General features: G+C 46.7%; 1 protein-coding gene across 1 annotated transcript in view; it reads left to right on the top strand.

Moving 5' to 3' along the window:
* Otoa (otoancorin) overlaps positions 1–24,065 on the top strand; it is a 65,331-nt gene that overhangs the window by 18,160 nt on the left and 23,106 nt on the right. The window contains exons 10-19 of the mRNA XM_032895636.1: positions 1,842–1,981; positions 6,026–6,149; positions 8,909–9,124; positions 12,307–12,474; positions 14,248–14,388; positions 16,853–16,911; positions 18,011–18,128; positions 19,084–19,157; positions 19,501–19,636; positions 20,909–21,099. Of these exons, the coding sequence (XP_032751527.1) occupies positions 1,842–1,981; positions 6,026–6,149; positions 8,909–9,124; positions 12,307–12,474; positions 14,248–14,388; positions 16,853–16,911; positions 18,011–18,128; positions 19,084–19,157; positions 19,501–19,636; positions 20,909–21,099 (1,367 nt within the window). The remainder of the gene's footprint in view (positions 1–1,841; positions 1,982–6,025; positions 6,150–8,908; positions 9,125–12,306; positions 12,475–14,247; positions 14,389–16,852; positions 16,912–18,010; positions 18,129–19,083; positions 19,158–19,500; positions 19,637–20,908; positions 21,100–24,065) is intronic.

The following is a 24,065-nucleotide window of genomic DNA, read 5'->3' as shown; positions in this document are numbered from 1 at the left end:
TTATGTGGCTTCTGGGGATGTGAACTCTTTCCCTCATGTTTGGACTTTGGCCCCTGAGCTGTTTCTGCAATCCACTGAGCACTTTTTGGAATACAGAATTACAGTGCACCACCATATAGAATAATAAGTCCATTAGAAATAGGAAGTGAAACCACAGTGAGCCCTATCATCGTATAAGATGTCAGTGTGATACCCTTGGGCATGTAGGCAAAATGGAGCAGGACTTTAGAGTCTGAACAATACACTTTGTGTAATATTTTTGTATCTTGCAAAGAGAACACATGCTTTGTCCATCATCACAGGGTCAGCTATAATCTTGTTCACCCATTTAAAAAATAATTTTCATTCTTCAAAGCAAAAGAATATTTGTGGATTGCATTGTCTGATCTCATCATGATAAATCTAGAACTACATGTGCAAAGATTAGCTTTAAAAACCTTCAACCACTGGAATGTTAAAAAGTAACACCTTCCTGCCCAGTCTGGTAGTGTGCAACTGCAATTCCTTCCCCAGATCTCCCCGCTCTAAATGCTGGTGAAGATATAGACGAGAGGGAAGCCTTAAGGCCAGGCAGGGTGGGGGCATGCCTTTAATCCCAGCACTTGGGAGGTGTTATAGTTAGGGCTTTATTGGTGTGAAGAGACACCATGACCAAGGCAACTCTTACAAGGGACAACATTTAATTGGGGTTGGCTTACAGTTTCAGAGGTTCAGTTCATTATCATCATGTCAGGAAATGTGGCAGTGTCCAGGCAGACACATGGTGGTGGAGAAGGAACTGGGAGTTCTACATCTTGATCTGCAGGCATCCAGGAGGAAGCTTTCATTACATACTAGGTGGAGCTTGAGCATAGAGACCTCAAAGCCTGCTCCCACAGTGACATTCTTCCTCCAACAAAGCCACACCTACCCCAACAAGGCCACGCCTTCTAATAGCGCCATGGACCAAACATATTCCAACACCACAGGAGGCAAAGGCAGGTGAAGCTATGTGAGTTTGGGGTTAGCCTGGTCTACATAGTGAGACCCTGTTTCAAAAACAGACAAACAACCTCCAAACTAGATCTCCCATATGATGCAGATACACTACTACTAGGTATTAATATGAAAGCTTCAGAGTCAACCTTCACAGAGGCACTTGGCCATCAGTATTCGCTGCAGTAAATCTACAACAGCTAAGCAATAGAACCAACTAGATGCCCAAGAAGAGAAGATGAGGAAAACATGTCTATGTGCACGATGGACCTTTCCCCATCATATCTCCTTCGTCATTAATATATATAATCATATATCTTTATCAGTTTTTGACCACAGAGAATGAAGTCATCTTGTTTTCAGGAAGTCAATACATCCGGAGATAATCATATCAAGCTAATTAAGTCAATCTCAGAAAGACATATGTTTTCTCTCATGGTTCATAGATTTTATACAGATACATAAGTGTGTGTGTGTGTGTGTGTGTGTGTGTGTGTGTAATACATGGAAGTAGGAATGAAGTGTTTAGGGGAACAAATGGGGCTAAAAGGAAGAGGAGAAATGAGAAAGACAGGGCGTAAGGGGCTACAGGGAGAATGTGCTCAACATACAATAGGTGCTCATATAAATACCTTTGTGTGCTATATACAGTGAGTATGTACACTGAACTTTATAAAAATAATAAAAGGAAATAAAGAAAGTAATCTGAAAACTGGTGGTATAACTATATGTCTGAGATGGGTGCACACGGGCCACCAGGATGGGTTCCTGCTGGGCCACTTCAGCAGGGCCACCAGGATGGGTCCCCACTGGGTCACTTGACCCTCCTCACCAATCTCACCTGTCTTCCTATCCCTGTTTACTAGATTGGGCTGTTTATCAGCTATGACAACGCGACCAAGCAGCTGGATATGGTGTATGATGTCACTCCTGAACTGGCCCAGGCATTTCTGGAGAGGATCCGCGGTTCCAGCTTTGACATGAGGAACATCTCTACCATCCACAGGCAAGGGTGACCCTGGGACCTTCCAATATTTGGTCTAAGGGCTGGGGAGATGGCATAGTTAGTAAAGTGCTTGGCAAATGAATGTGAGGATGACTTAGAATCCCCAGCACCCACGTAAGAAGCGAGGTGTGTCAACATGTGCCTGTAATCCCATCACTGAAGGGGATTACCAGATGGAGACAGGAGGATCCTGGGAGATCCAAGTTAGCTATGCTAGGTAAGTGATGAACCCCCATGCATCAAGAGAACTGTCTCCAGTAAATAAGATGGAGAGTGATTGAGGAAAACACTGGATATCATCCTCTGGCCTCCCCAGGGATACACACATATTTAGATGCATACACATGCTCATGCACATGCACTCATGCACACATGCATATGAGCAAATGCAGTCTAAGCATCCCCTGAAAATAGCCCCCACTTCTCTATGCATTTGAAGAGATGGATTTGTGCCCAAGGGCTTATCACCCTTCTAAAAATGTTCAGAAAGGAAAGGGGACAAATCTTTGAGTGTCTTCTGGAGCTTAGGCATTTTCTGTCACCTCCCCTAGTCCTTCTTCTAGCCCTGAGCTGGAGCTAGACCATCCTCACTACCCAGGGTGCCATTGCAAGGTGAACATGTCAGTTCCATTAGGTTGGGGCAAGTGTTGAAGGCAGCTGGGGGCTGGGACCCATGTTTGAGAGGGAATCCCTTGTTAACAGGCTGTCAACAGGGGAGTTCCTGACATTCTAGGTCAGCTCTAGAATTCAGTCCTGGCACCAGGATCCTCATCTCCAGCCATTTCTCGTCAAGGCTACCCAAGCCTGGAGGGAAGGAGTGGGTCAGGCAGGGGAGGAGATGGTGAGACTCATCTGTTTGATTTTCGTTACTTTGATAACACACTGTGATCAAGAGCAAGCTGGGGGTTTATTACAACCTACAGGTTGTAGACCATCATTGAAGGAAGCCAGGGCAGGGACTCAAGGCAGGAACTAGGAGGCAGGAACTGACGCAGAGACATGGAGGATGCTGTTTACTGGCTTCTCCCCATGGCTTGCTCAGCCTGCTTTCCTATAGAACCCGGAACCATCTGCCCTGGGTTGGTACATCTCATAGTATATTGGACCCTCCTATATCAAGCCACAGGCCAATCTGATGGAGGCACTTCTCACCTGAGGTTTCCTCTTCAGAGATGACCTCAAGCTTGTGTCAGGTTGTCAAAAGCCCTAACCAGCATACCATCTCCTGTCTGTCCCTTGGGGTCTTGGCTGTCACATCTCATCTTACCTTAAAATCTTTCAGATGAATCCCTCTACAGTGACTGTTCATTTGGAACTATGTCAGTCTTTCCCATCCATGGTAAAATTCACTCCTCAGCGAGGATCCTGCCTCACTATTCTACACACCTGCTAATTAAATAAATTACATACCACGTAATAAAAAGAACCTGTTAATTAAGGACATGGACCTAGAGAAAGCTTCTTGGGTTTAATCCAAGCTCTGTTACTTGTGAGTTTTGAGCTTGGCCATATCTTATCACCTTCCTGTGCCTTTTTTTTACCCATATGTAAAATGGGAGGCAGGAATCATGCTGGCTTTCAATAGCATGTGCTTAATACATGGCGTCTTTTTCCTAAAATTGTTTTGTAAATAAAGCTGTATTTATTTATGATGTATAGTATACAGTGCTAGTTAATTTTCGTACCCATGACAAAAGACTTGAGAGAATGACCTGAGTGCAGTCAAGGTTCATGCTGTCTCAGGGAGGTTTCAGTCCATGATTGCTTGGCCCGGCAGCTTTTAGGCTTGGTGGAGGTGACACATTGACACACTCCAGTGGAAGAAAATGTCAGAGAAAAGCTGTTCACCTCCAAGGAAGCAGAGAGGTGAGGTGGAGAAAGTGTATCAGGACAAAATATGTCCTTTCCAGTTACCTACTTCTAGCGAGGCCCTGCCTCCTAATGTCTTCACTACCTCCCATACCCATGAAGCTGTCACATGGGCTAACATATGGAGGGGATTCAAGTCCTTGTGGTTTAATCACCTCCCCAAAGATTCCACCTCTGAACACTGCTGTGCAGAGGACCAGCAACATATGAACCTCTGAAAGACATTCAAGACTGAAACTACAGGGTTGGAGAGATGGCTCAGTAGGTAAAGACATTGGCTATGTAAAGGTGAAGACCTGTGTTCAAATCCCAGTACCTACATAGCAGCTGGACATAGAGTGTGAGCGTCTAACACTAGCTCTTCTGTGGAGAGATGGGGGAGATGGGGATAGGAGAATCTTCAGAAGCTTGTGAGTCAGAGTCTAGGATTTGCATGTGTGAACAAGAAGAGAGACCTTGTCTGTGACAAGGTGGCAGGTGAGGGCTAGCCCTAGAGGTTGTGCTCCTGTCTTCTCATTCCATAGCACTCACCTGACACACAAGTGTGTACAACCCATGCACACACATGCTCCTCCCCATGAATAAAAAAATCCCATAATTAATATATATCTATATCTAGATTGTATAATGACTAAACTGAGTAACTAACATGTTACATGTGTGTGTGTGTGTGTGTGTGTGTGTGTGTGTGTGTGTGATCTACTCTGAGCTCTGTTGTTAACTATAGTCACCATGGTCTCCAGAACTTACCGTTCTTACCTAACTGAAATTTTGTATCCGTTGACATCCCTCCCCTGAGTCCTTGGTAACCACCATCCTACTCTTTCTATTGCTTAATGATGCCCTGTGTCCATGTCTGAATAGATCAGTATTGGTTCTGAGAGGATCGGACCAGGCTGCTTGCAGTCCAAGCTTGTCTGGTCAATGACCCCTGAGAACATTCACTAGTGAGTGAGTGCTTAGTGTCCCCTGGGAAGACTCGTGCCTGCATCTGCCTATCCTTACTTTATTCTCAGTCCCCCTCATTCCTTCACCATCATGTTTCCCATGATGCACCAGGATGAATAAAGGGAACCTAGTTACTAACAGTTACTAACAGCACAGGCTCATCCTGTCCTGTAGCCCACAGCATGCACTGCGCTGCTGAATGCAGCTACCTCGAAGAGGAGTTGAATAATTTGCCAAAGGCCAAGTTTCTCACAGAACCAGCCTTCAAACTCCAATCGGCCTGAGTCTATGCTCTCAACCACTAGATATATTGCTTTTAGCTTGACAGAATTTGAGTTCCTTTGCTCCTTCATTATTCTCCCACATATTTTTTTTTCTTCTGAAGTCTTAGCATCATCTTGGTGGGTAGGTGGCAAGAAATACTGGGAATAGAGTGATCACTCAGGGTGGATGAGCTTATATTTCCACATGGAAATGAGAGGAGTTTGAGAGAGGAGTTTGGTGTCCCCCTTTCCCTGCATTCCCCTCTAGGAGATGAGGTGGCTTAGTTGGATGGGTTTAGATTTAAGTCCAGCTCCATCACTTGCTTTTGGGTAAGTCCTCTGACCTCTCTGGGTCTCAGTTTACCCATCTATGAAATAGGCCTATTAGATATTTTTCTTGTTGCTGTGATAAAACCTATGACAGAGTAGAGCGCTTACCTAGGAAGCGCAAGGCCCTGGGTTCGGTCCCCAGCTCCGAAAAAAAGAACAAAAACAAAACAAAACAAAACAAAAAAACCTATGACAGAAGCATCTTCAAGGAGAGTTTTACTGTGACTCAGTTTCAGAGGTAAGTACGGTGTCGGGGGCATTAGGCTACAGGTTCTTATATCTTGACTGACCAGGAAACTAAAAACAAGACCAGAAGCAAGATCAAGCTATACCCCTCAAATGTCTGCTCCTAGGGAGCCGCCTCCTGCAGCCATGGTTACCACCAGCTGTGGAATCCGGTACTCAAACACATGATCCTGGGGGTGGTGTTTCACAGTCAACCCATATTATTAGTTGTTGGCTGATGGAAACCATTTTGTTTGTTGAGAGCTGATGGTCCGGGCAGGTGGTGCGGGATGAAGCGGGTGGGTGCTGGCCACTCTGCTGACATGGCTTCCGTGTTTGATAGCAGGGAAAGGTTGTGAGGCTCTCGGCTCTGAGCAACCCCACCAGCCTCCCTCATCTTCCCACACAGGTTGGGGCTGTTGGTTTGTTTCTATGATGGTCTGGAGCTGCTGGATGCCGCCCTAGCCCAAGTCCTTCTCCACCAGATGCTCAAGTGTAGCCGCCTCCGGGGCTTCCAGGCTGGCGTCCAGAAGGTACAGAGGAGATGGGGGCTACTGGATCCTCCGCCTCAGTTTCACCAGTTTGCCTGGCCTTTGGGACTATGTTACTCACTTCAGTCTGGGAGGGGAGGAGCATGGGGAGGAATTACAAACAGCAGAAAACAGCCACGGACAATTGAAATGAGTGGAAGGGATGGATGGTGGGCATCTGTATCGAGCACAGCCTGGGGGTGGATCCTAAGTGCAGATCCACTCAGGGGTCTGGGGTGAGGCCAGCAGTGCTGACGAGTGGCTGAAGGACAGTTGATGCATTCATAGTACAAGGGGCTCCATAGGAGTAAAGGCTCTGCCAGACTCCACCCTGATGAAACAGGAGGGTCACAAATCCAGAGTCAGCCTGAATAAGGCCTTGTCTCAACACACATGCACACACGCCCACGCGCACGCGCACGCGCAGATGTAGCTCAATGGTAGAATTTTTTCATAAATTGAGTTGGAGAGGCCAAAAACAGTCACTAGAGTGGCAGGGGCTAAACTGACAACCCAAGTTTGACCCCCAGAACCCACATGGTGGCAGGAGAGAGCTGGCTCCTGAAAATAGTCCCCTGACTGTGCTCACGTGCACATGAGCGACCCCGCTCTCCGTGAATGAATGGATGGATGGGTGTAAACCGGAAGTCTTCAGCGGATCCCACATAGGCAGGATGGAGGAGCCCTGGGTGGATGTCTGTTATTTACTGAGCTCCTAGACTTGTTTCTGGTCAAATTTGCAAATACAGATGGCTGTCTCCATCCCTTTCTTTCTCAGCTTATTTTAGTTTTTTGAGTAAAGTCTGCTTATGCATCCCCGGCTGGCCTCCAATTTGCAATCCTCTTGCCTGAGCCACCTGAGTGCTTGGATTTCAAGCATGTGTTACTGTACCTAGCCTTCTTATTTCTATTTTTTTTTTTTTGCATTCAAGTTTCAGATCATTTTCTCAATTAAAAAATTAGAACCATACTATTAGAGTATTAGTGAAAGAAAATCTTGGTAAAGTCACCAGTAATTTCACAGCAATTTTCCACGCAGAATTCCAGACACCTTGTTATATTTTGTGTCTTCCACCATGGTCATCTATTTGTCAAGGCCTAATTTTGTGTTCGGGAAAACATGGGGGATACCTTTCGGTACTGGGAGACTCTTTAGGGACACAGAGCTCTGCAGTTCTGACTTGAGGGCTCTGTGGGTTTAGTCCTTACAATGTCCTTCACCGGGTTTTGTGCTACCAAGATCCCTCAGATCTGGTTGTGACCTGGAATTGTGTATTTCTAGTCGTCAGGTGCTGTGCGTGACCAGGTGATGAGAGCCACCACCCTAGCTCTCACTTCCTTCCTTGGCACAGGAACAATACTAGGGAAGGGAGTCCGCTGAAGTGAGCGGAAACGGTTTCTTCCACTTAGCTTTGCTGCCCCCCAGTGGCAACGTCGAGATAGCAAATGTGAAAGTTACATGCCTGAAATTTTATACAAATTTATGGTTTTTTTTTTTTTTTTTGGTTCTTTTTTTTTGGAGCTGGGGACTGAACCCAGGGCCTTGCGCTTCCTAGGCAAGCGCTCTACCACTGAGCTAAATCCCCAACCCCTCAAATTTATGTTTAAAGCTGGTCAAGATCCTCATTTTTAAACATTTATTTATTATTTATTTTTACTTATTCCCTTATTTTGTTTGTTTGTTTGTGTGCACATGTGCACATGTCGCTATGGAGGCCAGAGAGCAACACTTGAGAGTCAGCTGTTTTTATCTGCCTTGTGGGTCTAGGATCCAGCTGAGGTCATGAGGCTTGGTGGCCAAGCAACTCCACCGGCTGAACCATCTCACTGGGCTCTCAGTTTTTTGTTTTTATGTCTTGTACAGAGGCTATGATACAGTTGGTGAGTTTATTACCTTCCTTACCAGAATCAGATGGGAATTCTTGACTGTAATTAGGGAAGTATATTACAACAAAAATAATTGTTAAGACAGTTTTAGAAACATGCAGACACATACAAGATGTAATTTAAGTGAAAATATAGAGCATTAAGTAGTTCACATTATAAATCTGTAAGAACTTCATACTGCATATTTCTAAAGGCATAGAACCAATTGGAAAGATATACACCAACTCCCTTCCTTCTTTCCTCCCTCCCTGTTTCCTTTCCTTCCTCCCTCCTTCCCTCCCTCCCTTCTTCTTCCTCCTCCCCGCCTACCTACCTTCCTTCCTTCCTTCCTTCCTTCCGTCCGTCCCTTTTCCGTCCCTCCTTTGGAAAGTGCTCTTTGAGCCCTGTGTTCATGTGATCATTTCCACAGTTACTTTCATGAGTTTGGATTTTCACTTTATCTTCCTTGTACTGCCGAGAATTATTTTTTATGCAGATTATATATTACCATGAAAAGGCCCCTGGATAGTTCACAAAAGGAAAGCAACCAAATATATGGATATAGAGTTCACGATTACAACAGGAAAATAGACGCTACAAAATGCGGGGGAGTCACAAGGGAATAAAATTCTGCCTGCCGTGCTTGAAGGTTGATTTAACAACACATTAATATTTAAATAAAACCCAAAGTGAATTTTCAGCACATGAAAGCCAGGCCTGGAGGACGTATTCTCAGGGGGCCGTCACTGTCTGGCCATGACCAAGGGTACCTTGCATTGCAATCCCTGGGCCCATGTCTAGGGGGCGCAGTATGGAGCCCTTACACCCAGGAGGTGGTTGGTTGGAGCCACTGCCTTGCTTCTTTCAAGGCTCATGCCAGTTCCTTATTCTTCCAGCTCAAGGCCAACCTCCTGGACATTGCTACAGAGAACCAGACCCTCAACGAGACCCTAGGCTCTCTGTCAGATGCGGTTGTAGGTCTGACCAGCACTCAGCTGGAATCCCTCTCCTCCGACGCAGTGCACAGCGCCATCTCTACCCTCAACCAGGTTACAGGCTGGGGCAGAAGCCAGATCGTCATCTTATCTGCCAAATACTTGGCTCAGGAAAAGGTCAGCCGGAACCTTCAGCTTTCCCGGAGTGCCTGAGGGCCAGTGTATTGTTAATCAGATTGCTGTAACAAAATAACACGGAGTTGGTGGTTTGAAGAACAGAGATTTCCTCCTCACGGTTTTGCATAGCTTCATTTCGAAGCCTGTTGTTTTGGCTGCGGACCACAGCCATCTTTCTATGTACTTATGGGAACTCCATGATAGCAAGCGGCCTCTGTCTCTGTCTCTCTGTCTCTTGGTGTGTATATGTGTGCTCATTTATGCAGATATATGTGGTGGTCAGAAGGAGGTTGAGATGTCTTCTCCAAGCATTTATTGAGACAGGATCTCTCATTGAACTTAGAATCTGCCATTTTAGCTAGACTGGCCAGACAGCAAGCCTGAAGGATACACCTGTCTCTGTCTCCAACCCCACATTCTTTTTATGTGGGTGCCTAGGATCCAAACTTAGGGTCCTCATGCGTGTGCAGAAAGCCCTCTGCCCACTGACAGCCATGTCCCCTGCTCTGGTTTCTCTTCTGGTAAGGGCATTCCTTCTGTCAGTTCAGGGTCCTATCTAACTCTAATTATCTCATGACTCAGGGTTTGTATTCCTGTGGTAAAGCATATCACCAGACGCAACTTGGGAGGGAAGGGTTTATCTGGTTTATGGGTAACATTAGGGGAAGCCAGGACAGGAACCTGGAGACAGGAACTGAAGTAGGATCTATTGAAGAATGATTTTCATTGGCTTGCCCCCATAGCTTGCTCTTCCTGCTTATTTACAAAACTCAGGACCATCATCCAATCAGGCAGTAGCTTGGGGCCTCACATCCATCATCAATAAAGAAAATACCACACAGACTGGAGGCCAGTTGGGGCATTTTCTAGCCTCATCATCTAGCCAGATGACCTAGTTGGTCAAGTTGGCACCAAAAAAAAAAAAAAAGGTTGGGGATTTACTCAGTGGCAGACTGGCCTAGGAAGCGCAAGGCCCTGGGTTCGGGTCCCCATCATCTGGAAAAAAAGAACCAAAAAAAAAAAAAAAAAAAAAAAAAAACTAGCCAAGATATCTCATGACCTCAGTACAACCTATGTAGCACCGGCGTTAAGATTCAGCATATGAATTTTGGGGAGGACGCCAACACTCTGCCTGTAACAGTCAGCTTTGTCCACACACAGTAGAAGCGACTACACAGAGGGTGTGTTAAGGATGTGACTGGCCTTTGAGTTTCTACTGTCATCTGCGTGTGTGACACGAGGCAACTGCTTAATTTCTCTCTGCTCCATCCCCCTTGTTTGTAAAATGGCTAAGAAGAGCTCTTCTCCTCAGGACTGGTGCAGATTGCTTGATCAGTTCACAGGGAGGTGATTGAGCGCAGGGAAGAGGGGGCCAAGCTGTGATCTCTTCAAGGGACCTGCTACCGAGCCACACGTGCTTGCTGGACACACCCCGGGCTTTTCTTCTTCTTTCTGCTCCCCGACATACCTCCTAACCTGCAGGTTAGCTGGATTTTCACAGCGGTGACAGCGACCCAAGAGAACCAGGATAAGGAGGAAAGGTTTACTTTGTTCTGTGGAGTCAGAAAGTTTGCTCTGTGCTCAGCTGGCTCTGTTGCTTTGAGTATGAGGTCACACAGAGTATCAGAGCGAAAGACTGTGTGGAAGAGTAGTCTGTTCATCTTGAGGAGGCCAGGAAGCTAAAAGGTCTCTGGAAGTGTTTTAAAAGGTGTGCCCAGAACATGCTTTATTAATCTCTTGGGTGTCGTTTGATACAGGTTGGCAGGCGGGATTACCCATCACACGTGTCAGCAGTGCTGGGTGATGGTATTAGTCTCAGCTTTAGGCTGTGGAGAGGAAGCCGTGTTGTAAGAGAGCAGGAGCCTTGGTCCACGCTGTAGCTGTACTTCTGGACCTTCTTATGGCTTTTGTGGGGAGAGGTGCCTCTATCTTGGGTCTGGTTAAAAAGGCTCCAGACTCCAGATACTTGGTTCCTAAGCCCTTAGGTGTCCCACTCTTTCTGTTTACACTGTTAGTCACCTCTTAGTATGTCACCTGGCTTAGTATGACAGTTGGATTGGAACCATAAGCATTTATGAAGTGATTATTGTATGCCAGGACCTGTTCTAAATGGTTTAATCATTCAGTCTTCTGGTCAACCCAATGAACTCATGGTGTGTAAATAGTCTTCACTTCTGAGGTTATTCAAATGGGACACAGAGAATGTAAGGGACCCAGTTGTCATCATCACTGTAGAAGGGAAAGACAGATCGCACAGGCCAAGGCGTCTGCTGCAGTCTGCTTGTGAATGCCGTCTCCACCATGGTACCATGGCCGTTGCACTGGTTTATGTCAACTGGACACACGCTAGAGTCACCAGAGAGGAAGGAGCCTTAACTGGGAAAACGCCTGTGTCAGAGAGGGCTGTAGGCAAGCCTGCAGGGCATTTTGTAAAATTAGTGATTGATGGGAGAGGCCTCTGGGCTGGTGTCCTGGGTTCTGTAAGAAAGAAGGCTGAGGGGCGAGGATGGGGGCTTATGGACAAGAAACCGGGAAGGGGAATAACATTTGAAATGTAAGTAAAGAAATATATCTAATAAAAAAATTAAAAAAAAAAAAAAGAAAGAAGGTTGAGCAAGCCACGAGGAGCAAGCCAGTAAGCAGCATCCCTCCGTGGCCTCTGCATCTACTCCTGCCTCCAGCTTCCTGCCCTGTTAGAGTTCCTGTCCTGACTTCTTCCTAAGCCAAATAACCCGCTTCCTCCTCAGCTTGCTTTTAGGTCATGGTGTTTCATCATAGCAGTAGTAGCCCCGACTAAGAGAACCATGGGCTACTTGGGTTTGCTCACTTTTGTACTATGCCAAGGCCAGCACTTACTTTCTTCTTCTAGAATCATGGTGACTTCATTTTGAGGCTCTGAAGACCTTGGATTTTCTGGACCTTGACTGAGGCCCTGGGCATCCATGGTGACATTTTCTATGCAAATAATTCCAGGGAGCAGAGGGAGATTGTTGCAGTCCCTCCCTGTCCTGGACAAAGAGGCTCGTCTCTTCCCTAGTGTCAACTACCAAACCCCAAAGTCTATGAGTACAGCATCCTCCTTGCTCCCCATCGTGTCTCTTGGCAGTCACTCATCTGGGTACCTGCATCAAGTTGGCCTAGTAAATGTCTGAGAGAGCACCCCATGGCTGTTTCTCTACCAGGTGCTGTCCTTCTACAGTGTCAGCCAGATGGGCGTGCTGCTGGCAGGGGTGGGCACACAAGCCTTCTACAGCATGGACCACAAAGATCTCTGGCAGGTGCTGAGAAGCCCTCTTTCCCAGGATATGTCTGACTTGTCACCTGTCCAGCAGCAAGGTGTCCTCAGCAAGGTGAGAGGTAGATGTTCAGTCCTTAGCCACAGCAGCTTACAGAGGATGTGGTCTTCAGAGTCTGTGGATAAATTGTGACCATGGGCCAATTGTTTTTGTCTGGTGTCACCTTGGCAGTTGGTGTGTGGAGTATTTGGAATCCAGAACATGTGTCCCCCAAGAATACCACCTTCTCTTCCAGACATAGTTCCTTTTTACCATGTTATATTTTTCTCAGACACCATTGCTTTCCTAGACAGTTCAATATGGAAGACTTTTCTCAAACCAAACTTCTTAACTGAATTTCAGATGATTATTCTTATGTTTTTAAACTTTTCATTGGTTCTCTGTGAATTTCACATCATACACCCCAGTCCCATTCATCGCCCCCTCTCCTCATACCTGCCCTCCACCCTTGCAACCTCTTCCCCCACAGCAGAGGAAAAAAAACTCATTGTGGAAGCTAAAGTGCGTCACAGTGTGTCCCATAGTGTATGCTTTTGTCTGCAGTTACTATTTGCAAATGTTCACTGCAATGACCTGGTGTCTGGTCCGAAGCCTCTGGCGTCTGCTACACAATACTGCACCTCACCGGGACTCCTCTTGGATGTCCTGCTGTTGCCCTGTGCCTTGGAGATCCTGTAGCTTTAGATCTGTGGGATCAGCCTTCACATGTCCTAGCAGTTCATTGATGGGGTAGATGTTGGGGTGGGCCAACTCAAAGCCTTGGATCTGGGCCTGAGAGGTATTATGTAATTATTATTTTTAAGGTACAATCTCATTGTGGAGCCCTGGCTGGCCTTGGCTTATCTATTCTTCTGCCTTACAGACATGCACCCTTTATCACAGTTGACTCTTAAAACATTTCAGGAACTTGATTGAATCCTGAAGTTCCCAGAGTGCTTTGGACTGTGTTGATCTTTTGGGCATTTTGCTCACCATGGGCTTACTATGTCCAATTACAAAATCTGCTAAGAAACCAAACCCAAGGTGCTTGTTTGAAAACACCAAGGCTTTGTGAAGAACAGTAGTGGATATTGTTAAATAGACTATAGGTATATCAGTCACTTTTTTTTGTCATTTTGACCCAAATACCTGACATAGACAAGTTAAGGGAGGCAGGGTTGATCTGGGCTCATGGGTTCGGGGTGTCAGTACATAGTTGCTTGGCCCCATGTGCTTGGACAGAGCATCATGGCAGTGGAAGTGTGGCTTAGAAGAATTGTTCACTTCATGGCTGATCAGGAAGTAGAGAGCATGACAGGAAGTGGCCAGGGGTAGTGTATCTCCTAATATCTGTTTCCTACTGACCCACTTCTTCCAGGTACGCCCTTTTTTTTTTTTTTTTTTTTTTTTGGTTTTTTTTTTTTTCGGAGCTGGGGCCCGAACCCGGGGCCTTGCGCTTCCTTGGCAAGCGCCCTACCACTGAGCTAAATCCCCAACACGCCCTACTTTTAATGTTTCCACAACCTTGCTATAATAGTGCTACCATCTGGGGGAGCTGTTTTTCAAAACAGGAGCATTGTGAGGGGCAATTCATATTCCATCTCTAACAGTGGGTTTTAGAACCATACAGACTCAGGCTTGAGTCACACTGATCAGCATTCAGTGTACCACTTTTAGGCCTCAGTTCGATTACCTGTAAAATGGGGGTAGCAACAGTCCCTGCTTGCTGTGGTTGCTAAGCAGATCCAATACGTTTTATGGTCCAGGAAGCAGTGTCCAAATGCAATCAGAACTCAGTGTCTGTCCCCTTTATAAGGCTGATACTATCTTTCCTCTCAATTTTGGCAGCTGATGGAAGCAGAAGATGCTGCTTCGTGCATCGTGGAGGTACCGAGAGCTCTTTTTAAGGAGGTGTCTCTCTATGATTTATGGAAAGGATCTGGATTCAATGCTACAGTCCTGAAGGAAAAGGAGCTTCGAAGGAGCCAGGTAGGACTGAAGTGCTCACACATCAATCCCGAGTTTCCTTCTGTGGTGCCGAGAACAGAAATCAGGCCTCCCACTGGCAGGTGAGCGGGTTTCCACTGAGTTACATCGTCAGCTCTGGGCAAGTGCTTCTCATTATTATTATTTTTATCTGTTTAGGATCCGTTTGATAAAGACACTTTATTTCTTTGTTAATAAGCCCAGGAAATAGAGTAGTGTGTAGTTAAGAAGCTAGACAAGGCGTGAGGATGAATGCCGGCTGTCACTTATTAGCTGTGGAGAAGTGACATCTCCTTCCATGGCCTCTGCTGTCTTATGAGCAAAATGAGGATGATTACTGGCAACAGTCGTGACGTAGGATACAGCCTGAGAGCAGCGTGCTGGGAATGTTACCTACCACTCTGCTTATGGTTAGGTATGTCCAGCATCTAGGCTGTTTGGGAAGGACAGTGCTGCTGACTGATCTTTACCCATGAAGCCTTCTATTGAGCCAGCTACTTTCATTCACTTCTGAAATAATTCTATACGTGTGTGTGTGTGTGTGTGTGTGTGTGTGTGTGCATGGTAAATATCAGTACATGTGTGTTGGTCAACATAGGTCAACCTCAGGTGCCTTCCCTGGTCACCCTTTACCTTGCTCTTTGAGACAGAGTCTTTCAGTTCTCATCTAGAACTTGCTGACTAGATTGGACTGTCAGGGAGTCCCAGGGATCTCTCCCTGTCTTTATATCACCAGTAACCACGCCTTGCTTCTTTTTGTGGGTTATGGAGACCCAACCCACGTCCTCATGCTTGGCCCTCAGTTCTTATTAACTGAGTCCAGCCATCACTCCTGAATTGTGTGTGTGTGTGTGTGTGTGTGTGTGTGTGTGTGTGCACGCATGCGTACACATGTATGTGGTGGTCAGAGGACAACCTTGAATATCAGTCCTCATCTTCCATCTTGCTTGAGACAAGGTCTCTTGTTGCCCACTGAGGCATACTTTCAGCTAGCCGGCCTAGGAGTTTCCAGGGGTTTCCCTGTCTCTGCCTTCCATCTCCCCATAGAAGAGCTAGGATTACCTATGTGTACTACTGTACTGTACTTGAATTTTACATGGGTTTGGGAAATACAAATTCAGGGCCTCATCCTAGTGTGGAAAACACTTTACCTATTGAGCTATCTCTGCAGGCTCTGGCAATGTTTACTGAGCACAGACATACCGTGTTCCCAGCACCACTTAGGAACCAGACATGCAGAAGTAACAGAACTGGGCATCTCTGTGGGGGGTCCTTTAGGAGGTCGGATGGTGTTACAACACCCTGTTGCCTGTGACAAACCACTGCCAAGTCCAGCAGCTTGAATACTTGTTTTGGTCTGGAAAACTCACCCTTCTGTAGACAACCTTAAGGTATTTTTATCCCAGCTGCTGGGCCAATGGAGTTTTCATTCCCTGAGATTGGGAAGCCTGGGGGTGGGGGTGGGTTCTCAGGTCTGCTGTCCCCGGAAGTCAGGGGCTGCACACAGAGCAGTGGGAACATCCTCTGTCCCAGCCCCTTTTGCCCAGGCCTTTTTGAGACTTTGAGGCCCTCAGCTGTTACATCCCAGAAGCCCCTGTCTAACTCTGCCTCATAATTTACCCCGTTTGGGGAATTACGTGCAAAGTTTTAGAGTCTATAAAATAGACAAATGTCGCACTCGATCGCTTCTGCAAGCCAGGTATTCTGTAAAATTTCATTCCTTAAAACAAATGACTCCCCTGCCTATACTGTAGCATTCCGAGTGCTCATCTGGGAGGGTTTGAGGGAGTGTGTGCTGTGGGTGTGAGCGCCTTTATTGATGCTATTTCCTGGGCCGTGCTGGTCCCGTCCTTGCTGGCGTGTGGGTTCAGGACTAGCAGGTGGGCACACAAAGAGGGACCACACAGGGGCCCTCACAGGCTAGCAGCTTTGTAAAGCTAAGGAAGTAAGACTTCAACCCTGCCATTCTACGCTTCTGTTCCTCACTCAGCCTTCAGAGCAGTGGTTCTCGACCTTCCTAATGGGGCAATACTCATTAATGCAATACAATCTGTTAGCACAGTTTCTCATGTTGTGATGACCCCCACCCGCATCATAAAATTATTTCATTGCCACTTCATAACTGTAATCTTGCTACTGTTATGAATTGTAATGTAAGTATCTGGTATGCAAATGGTCTTAGGTGACCCCTGTGACAGGGTTATCCGACCTCTGAGACCCACAGGTTGAGAAGCACTGCTTCAGAGTGTGGAGAATCATCTGGAGTGTGGCAAGCTGTGCTCTGAGATCACTCCTGACATGATTTCAAATTCGGGCTCAGCCACTTAGTGGTTGGAGGGCCTTGGGTTAGTGACATTCTGGGTTCAGCCTCTGTTTTCTCATCTATACAATGAGGTCCCAGTGTGCTTTCCCCATAGGGCCTCAGTGTGCTGGGCTCTACCATTGCTGCCCATCTCTCTTTCCTCAGGCCCTGTTCCTGTATGAGCTTCTGGAAAAGACCACTGAAAGGCCTGAGGAGCTCCTGAGGTAGGACGCTTTGACAGCCTGCCCTGAACAGATATTTGAAGAAAAAGATCTTCTGCAGAAAAGCCTAATTTCTCAGCACAGCCAGATGAGCTGTGGGAAAATTCCAAAGACCAAGTGTGGGCCGGTGAGATGGCCCAGTGGCTAAGCCTGATGACTTGAGTTTAAGCCACAGAACCACGTGGTGGAAGAAGAGAAGTTGTCCTCTCTGACTGCCATGTTTGCCATATACATACATATACATACATGCATGTGTACACACACATGCAATGAAAAATTCAAACATTCATACACAAATAAAACTGGATATATTTTGCACTTTTATTTATGAGTGCTCTGCTGCATGTACACCTACATGCTGATGAGAGCATTAGATCACTTTATAGATGGTCCTGAGCCACCATATAGGTGCTGGGAATTGAACTCAAGACCTCTAGAAGATGAGCCAGTGCTCTTAACTGCTGAGCCATCTCTCTAGCCCCATAGACATTTATTTATTTATTTTCATGTTTACGGGCGTTTTGACAGCTTGCGTGACTGTGAACCACATAATGCAGTATCTAAGGAGGCCAGAAGAGGGCATCAGATTCCCCGGGACTAGAGATATAGATAGTTCGTTGTTAGCCACCATGGGGATGCTGGGAATAAAACCTGGGTTCTCTGGAAGAGCGGCCAATGATCTTAACTGCGGAGCCATCTCTCCAGCCCCTCAATAAAAAAGTTAAATGCAACTTAAAGAAGGAACATTTTTGTCTTGGCTCACAGTTTCAAAGATCTCAGTCCGTCATAGCAGGGAGGGCAGAGTGGAACACAGCAGTTTACATCACCGTGGCCCAGGAAACAGAAAGGGAGACAAAAGTAGCCACATTCCAAAGACCTGCCCCCCAGTGACCTACTTCGTCTATCTCTCCCCTATGCGCTGTTTCTAGAATCTCCCCAAATAACACTTTGAGGACCAAACATGGAAATCCAGAGCCTGTAGGGACATTACAAAATCCCATCAGGACTTAGTGTTATTTAGTGCTCAGTCTGTAATGGGTGGAGAACACGCGTCCCTTGGTCCCTTCTGTCTTCTCCCCTCGGTCCTCGTTTTGTTTCCCAGCTCCCGGCAGCTGGTGAAGGGCGTACAGTGCTCACACATCGATGCCATGAGTGCCCACGTCTTCCTGACCCTCTTCCAGCATTTTGAGAACAACTTCTCCCTGCTTTCTCCAGATCAGGTACCATGGAGCATTTTCCCTGCTTCTACCTCTCTCCTGATGCCAGGGCTGGTGGCTAAAGATATTTATAACAAAATTATACAGCTATAATATCAAACGGCTAGGACTAGAAAGAAGTAAATTCGCTCCGAGGTGATGATCACCTTTTTGGGTGGATAAAAGGTCTCATTCCAGGTTCCCTTACTTCTGTCTTGTTTGTTTGTTTGTGTTTGTTTTGAGACAGGGTTTCTCTGGGTAGCCCTGGCTGTCCTAGAACTCACTCTGTAGACCAGTCTGGCTTTGAACTCAGAGACCCACCTGCCTCTGCTTTCCTGAGTGCTGGGATTAAAGATGTGAACCACCACCACCCTGGCTCATCCCTTAGCTCTTATCCGTGAGCACAAAGACCTCTGTGTCCCCTAAGATACAAGGAAACATAAAAGCACATGAACTCACACCAGCTTCCTCTCTCTGTGTGTACAGGCATCATGCTACTAGATAAATCTTTATTATTAAATCAAAATAGTTGCACATGGGTCAGAAAGATGGCTTGCTGTCAGGCCCAGACACCTGAGTTCAAAATTCTGGAATATGCATGGCAGAAGCAGAGACCCAACTTCTGAGATTGTCGTCTGGCCTCTAAATGCATTCCGTGGCACACACACCTGCTCACACACGCACATGAATAGATATCGTGAAAAATCAAACCGTCACACAGTACCCTGTTCTATTCACAAGCTGGGTGTTTGCCTTCCAGTCTAGGGGTGTAGATGCATCTCACTCTGTTGCACTCATAAATAAGATTGCGCTCACACCTAAATGTGTGTGTTCGTCTTGTTATCATCTCAGTTTCCCAAGCCATCAGTGTTCAGAGGAGTGGTACCTACCCCACGAGGCTGTCTGTTACGGAAATGGATGCTTACAAAGCATCGTCTGTGCATTCCCTTTGATTTTATGGTTGCTGCTTATCTTGCAGGTCAATTGCTTGGCATGGAAATACTGGGAGGTTTCAAGGTCCTCCATGCCGCCATTCCTCTTGGCCACCCTCCCGTAAGTGAACATCGAGTCCCCTTCTGACTCAGCCAGCAGATGAGGGGGGTCTCCAGGGTTTGTAGCTCTTTGTCCCTGGGTTAAGGAACCAGAGGTAGGGTGGAGAATGCCTTAGACACCTCAGGACCCGAAAATCTGGGATACTCTGAATAGGCAGCATTCCACTTAGACTCTTAATTAGGACATGAGTAGGAGACCTGCTTTCAGACACAAGGTGCATTGCTGGGAGAACCCAGGCCTATAGGACATCCCTGTGGTAGTGTCTGGGGCTAACGTTGCCTCTGGTCTCAGGGGCCAGTGCAGAGCAGATACTGCTTCCCGCCATCCTCTGGTCTCTCTGTAGGTCCCGATTCCTGGCTTCAGTTCCCCCCTCTCGCTGTGTGCGTTTTCTGATCAGCCTGGGTAAGAGGCACTTGGATACCTTGGTTTTAGATTCTGACAAAAGGAGTTTGGTCATCAGGAAAGTGCAACAGTGTTTGGTAAGAATTTCCTAGGAGACACTTTCCCTAGTGTCCTGTCTGTTCTGTGTGTTTGTGATAGTCTCAGGGAGCCGTGTGTGTGTGTGTGCATGAACTGTGGATGTGTGTGTGTGTGTGCATGAACTGTGGATGTGTGTGTGTGTGTGCATGAACTGTGGATGTGTGTGTGTGTGTGTGTGCGTGTGTGTGTGTGCGTGTGTGTGAGGGAACTGTGGAGGGGGATTTGATGGGATCTCCAGCCTGCAGTAATGGTTACAAGTCTGATTTGTGAGTCTCAGAGCTGGCACTGGAATTATTGTTTGAAGTAACCTTGGCCATCGGTTCTGCAGACCTCGATCTCAGAGAGACAATGCTGGAGGCCGGGGCTCTTTTCGAGCCTTGCCAGCAACTGGCTCTGTAGCTTTAGCAAACCCTCCCTCCTCTCTGCTCCAGTCTCCTCCTGTGTAAGGTAGGTGCAGAAGGCCATTGTTCTGCAGCGCTTGTGGGCACAGTGGGTAATGCAGGGATGAGTTTCAGGGTCCCGGACAGAATGCTTGGGACCCTAGAAGTTTCTTTATTGTTGCAAAGCACAAATAATTGGTATCTGCAATTCTTTTTTTTTAAAGATTTTATTTATTTATTATATGTAAGTACACTGTAGCTGTCTTCAAACTCACCAGAAGAGGGCATCTCATTTCAGATGGTTGTGAGCCACCATGTGGTTGCTGGGAATTGAACTCAGGACCTCTGGAAGAACAGTCAGTGCTCTTAACCACTGAGCCATCTCTCCAGCCCGGTATCTGCAATTCTATGATGATGGGATGGATTAAAGCCTGTAACTCAGCACAGTGACTGACTCACAGTAGTCACACTGTGCATGCGGTCCTTGGCATGTCGAGAAAGAGTTCTGGAGGCTCAAGCGAGGCTTTGCATGTCGTGCCATGATTATTTGATGTTGCTCATGACGGAGCCCATGGCCTTGTGCATTCTGGGTGAGTGCTCTACCATTGAACTTGTTCCCTGTTCTTGGTTATCAAACCACATGGCCAGAACAGTAACGATACCAATAGTCTCCATTTTACTGTGTAGCAAGCATGTGGTAGGCCGGGGGTTCCCAAGCACCTAAGGCCTGATTCCCTGAGTGGGGGAACTGGACTCGGTACCATCTTTGGTGGTCTGTAACAAGGTAGGCCATTCTGATCCAGAAAGATTTGTGGGGTTTGGAAATGGGGAGGGTTCTCAACAGGCTTGATCCCTGCTGGGTCTCCAATCAGCCATACTTGTTGATTTCAGGATGGTGTCATTGCTGATGAATACACTGTGGACATTGTGGGAAACCTCCTGTGCCATTTGCCAGCTCCCTTCATTGAGAGAGGGATCTCACCCAGAGCCTGGGCCACTGCTCTGCATGGTCTCAGAAGCTGTACAGCTCTCAGTTCCGGGCAGAAGGCTGCAGTGAGGTTCAAGCTCTTGGAGCAGTGGGGGTAAGAGGGGTCTGCTGGGCTGTGGGGTGTGGCAGGTTGAGCGAGAATGGCCTGGCTCTGCTGTTTTCTCTTCTATGCAAAGAAGACCACCAGGCTAGGGAGAGACATTTTCACTGACTCTGACCTTTCTCCTTTTGGCTTCAGACTCCCTGCCAGGTGGGAACAGTTGTAGCTGGCGGTAGTCTCATGTGGTCATTAACTCATCTTGGTGTTTGGGAGGTGGGGAGAGTTTTGAAAAGATGGCACTTTAGGGGCCAGAGAGATGGGTCATGGGAGAGCATAAGCATGGGACCTTAGTCCAGTCTCTAGGAAAGCCATGTGTGGTGACACTGGGGAAGTGGGGCTTGCTGGCCAGCCCACCTTGCTCACTGTCTGAGCAGCAGGCCATCAAGAGACCTTGTATCAAAAAGAAAAGAGGTGGAAAACTCCTGAGGACCAACACCCAAGGTTGTCCTCTGGCCTCCACACACGTGACATGTGTGCACAGGCACTCGCACACATGCACGCACACTCACAAAGGTAGGATACTCTAGTTGTAAGATATCGGCATTACATTGTTTTGGAGGTTCCTTTCCGAATGCTGGGGATAGAACCCAGAGCCTTGTTCTTGTTAGGCAGGTGCTCTACCACTGGGCTGCATCCCCAGCCCTTGTTATTTTGAGACAGGCTTTTTCCAGCTGGTCTTGAGTTATGTAGCCCAGGCTGATCCTGAATTGTGATCCTCCTGTGTCTACCTCCTGGGCATCAGGATTGCAGGCATGCATCACCATACTTGGTAAGGGTAGCTTTTGGTTCGTAGAAAAGTTGTGAGGAAGGTCGAGACTCCTATGTGTCTCTGCCCACCAACTCCTCATGAACAGTTCACCTATTACATCATTCCCTACCACAACCGTGTATATATTTTAATCCATGAGCTGTTGGTTTATTTTAATCAAATTAACATCATTGTTGACATTAGCAACCAAGAGTTTACATGAGAGTTTACAAATGTGAGATACCACATTCCCCATTAAAATATACTTAATGTGGATATCATAGTATCATATCAAGCCTATAATCTCAGCTCTCAGGAGGCAGAGGCAGGGGGATCTCTGAGCCTGAGGCTAGCTTGGTCTACAGAGTGAGCTCCAGAACAGTCAGGGTTATACAGAGAAATCCTGTCTTGAAAAGCCAACACACACACACACACACACACACACACTGAGGTTGGCTCAGTGGAGGAAGCCATTTGTAGCCAAGTCTGATGACCTGAGTTCAGCCTCTGGAGCCCACATGGTGGATGGCGATAACGGATTGCCGTAAACTGTTTTGTGACCTTCGCAAGTGTGCCATGGCATGTGCTCCCCATAATGTCAAAGAATAAAATAAAGATAAGCACATTTAATGTTTTCTACTCTTCCTGGCCTCTGTCTGCCCTCCACCCTGTGTGTCTCTGGTCAGCACTGATAGTTCTGTCTTCTCTGATGGTCATGTAGTGGGAGCATGCAGTTTCAGCCTCTTGAAATGGACTTCTTTCACCTAATAATATTCGTTTAAATTTTCTTCCTGTCTTCTCATGGCTTGATGGTTCACTTCATTAGCTCTAAATAATGCTGCACTGTCTGGAGGTGTCTGGGATGGTTTCTTTCACTACCCGGAGGGCATCTCCATGCCTTCCAAATTTGGGCCATTAAAATTAAAGCTGCAGTAAACATTTGTATGCAGATATTTTACGGACATAAGATTTCAAATCCCTTGTAAATGCGGAAGTGTTGCTGGGTCATATATGGCTTTGTAAGAAACCGTCAAAATGTCTTTCACAGAGGCTGCCCCATCTTGCACTCTTAGCATCAGTGAGTGAGAATTTCTCTCTCTCTCTCTCTCTCTCTCTCTCTCTCTCTCTCTCTCTCTCTCTCTCTCTCTCTGTCTCTCGGAGTAAAAGTGCTTGTTGCTAAGGCTGAATGAAGATCTGCATTTGATTTCCTGGATAATTTATGGAAGGAGAGAATTGACTCCTTCAAATTTTCCTCTGGCCTCTATATGCCTGCTGTGGCACATGTCCCACATCCCCAATAAATCAATGAATGTAATAAAAATTTAAAAAGATATTGAGGCTGGACAGTGGTGACACAGGCCTTTAACTCTAGCACTCAGGAGGCAGAGGCAGGTGGATCTTTTAGTTCAAGGCCAGCCTGGTCTACAAAGTGAGTTCCAACATAGCCAGGGCTACACAGAGAAACCCTGTCTCAAAAAACAAACAAATAAAATGTCTTTTAGAAGATATTGATATTGATATGAAGAAGATGGGGAAGAAGGAGGAGGAGGAGAAGAAGAAGAGGAGAGAAGAAGAAGAAGAAGAAGAAGAGAGGAGGAAGAAGAAGAAGAAGAGGAGGAGGAGGGAGGAAGGAGGAGGAAGGGAGGAGGAGGAGGAAGAGGAGGAGGAGGAAGAGAGGAGGAGGAGGAAGAAGAGGAAGAAGAAGAGGAGGAGGAGGAAGAGGAGGAGGAAGAGGAGGAGGAAGAGGAGGAAGAGGAGGAGGAGGAGGAGGAAGAGGAGGAGGAGAGGCGGCGGCAGCGGCAGCCTGGATCTAGGTGGATGTCAGTTTCCTGGTTCCAACGGGAATTGTCATTTCCCATGTAGAATTTCCTCTTGCGGATCAGACATTTTAGTAGTACCTTGCTATCAGTTAGTGCTGAGCTGAAAACTTTAAACAAATATTTACTTTTAGTTTTAGGTGTGTGTGTGTGTGTGTGTGTGTGTGTGTGTGTGTGTGTACACATGAGTGCAGGTACCTACAGATCCCTTGGAGCTGGAGTTACAGGTGATTGTGAACTGTCTGATATGGATGCTGGGACCCAAACTCTAATCCTCCCCAAGAACAGGAAGTGCTCCTAACTCTAGCACCTTTCCTTTTGCCTTCAGGTTTTTTTTTTTTTTTTTTTTTTTTTTTTTTTAAGACAGGATTTTGCTTTTGCTCTACAGCCTACAC

The sequence above is a fragment of the Rattus rattus genome, chromosome 2 (genome assembly GCF_011064425.1).
Source record: "Rattus rattus isolate New Zealand chromosome 2, Rrattus_CSIRO_v1, whole genome shotgun sequence".
NCBI classification, from domain to species: Eukaryota; Metazoa; Chordata; class Mammalia; order Rodentia; family Muridae; genus Rattus; species Rattus rattus.
The sequence above is the reverse complement of the archived record's forward strand: the minus strand, read 5'-3'. Positions and strand labels throughout refer to the sequence as shown.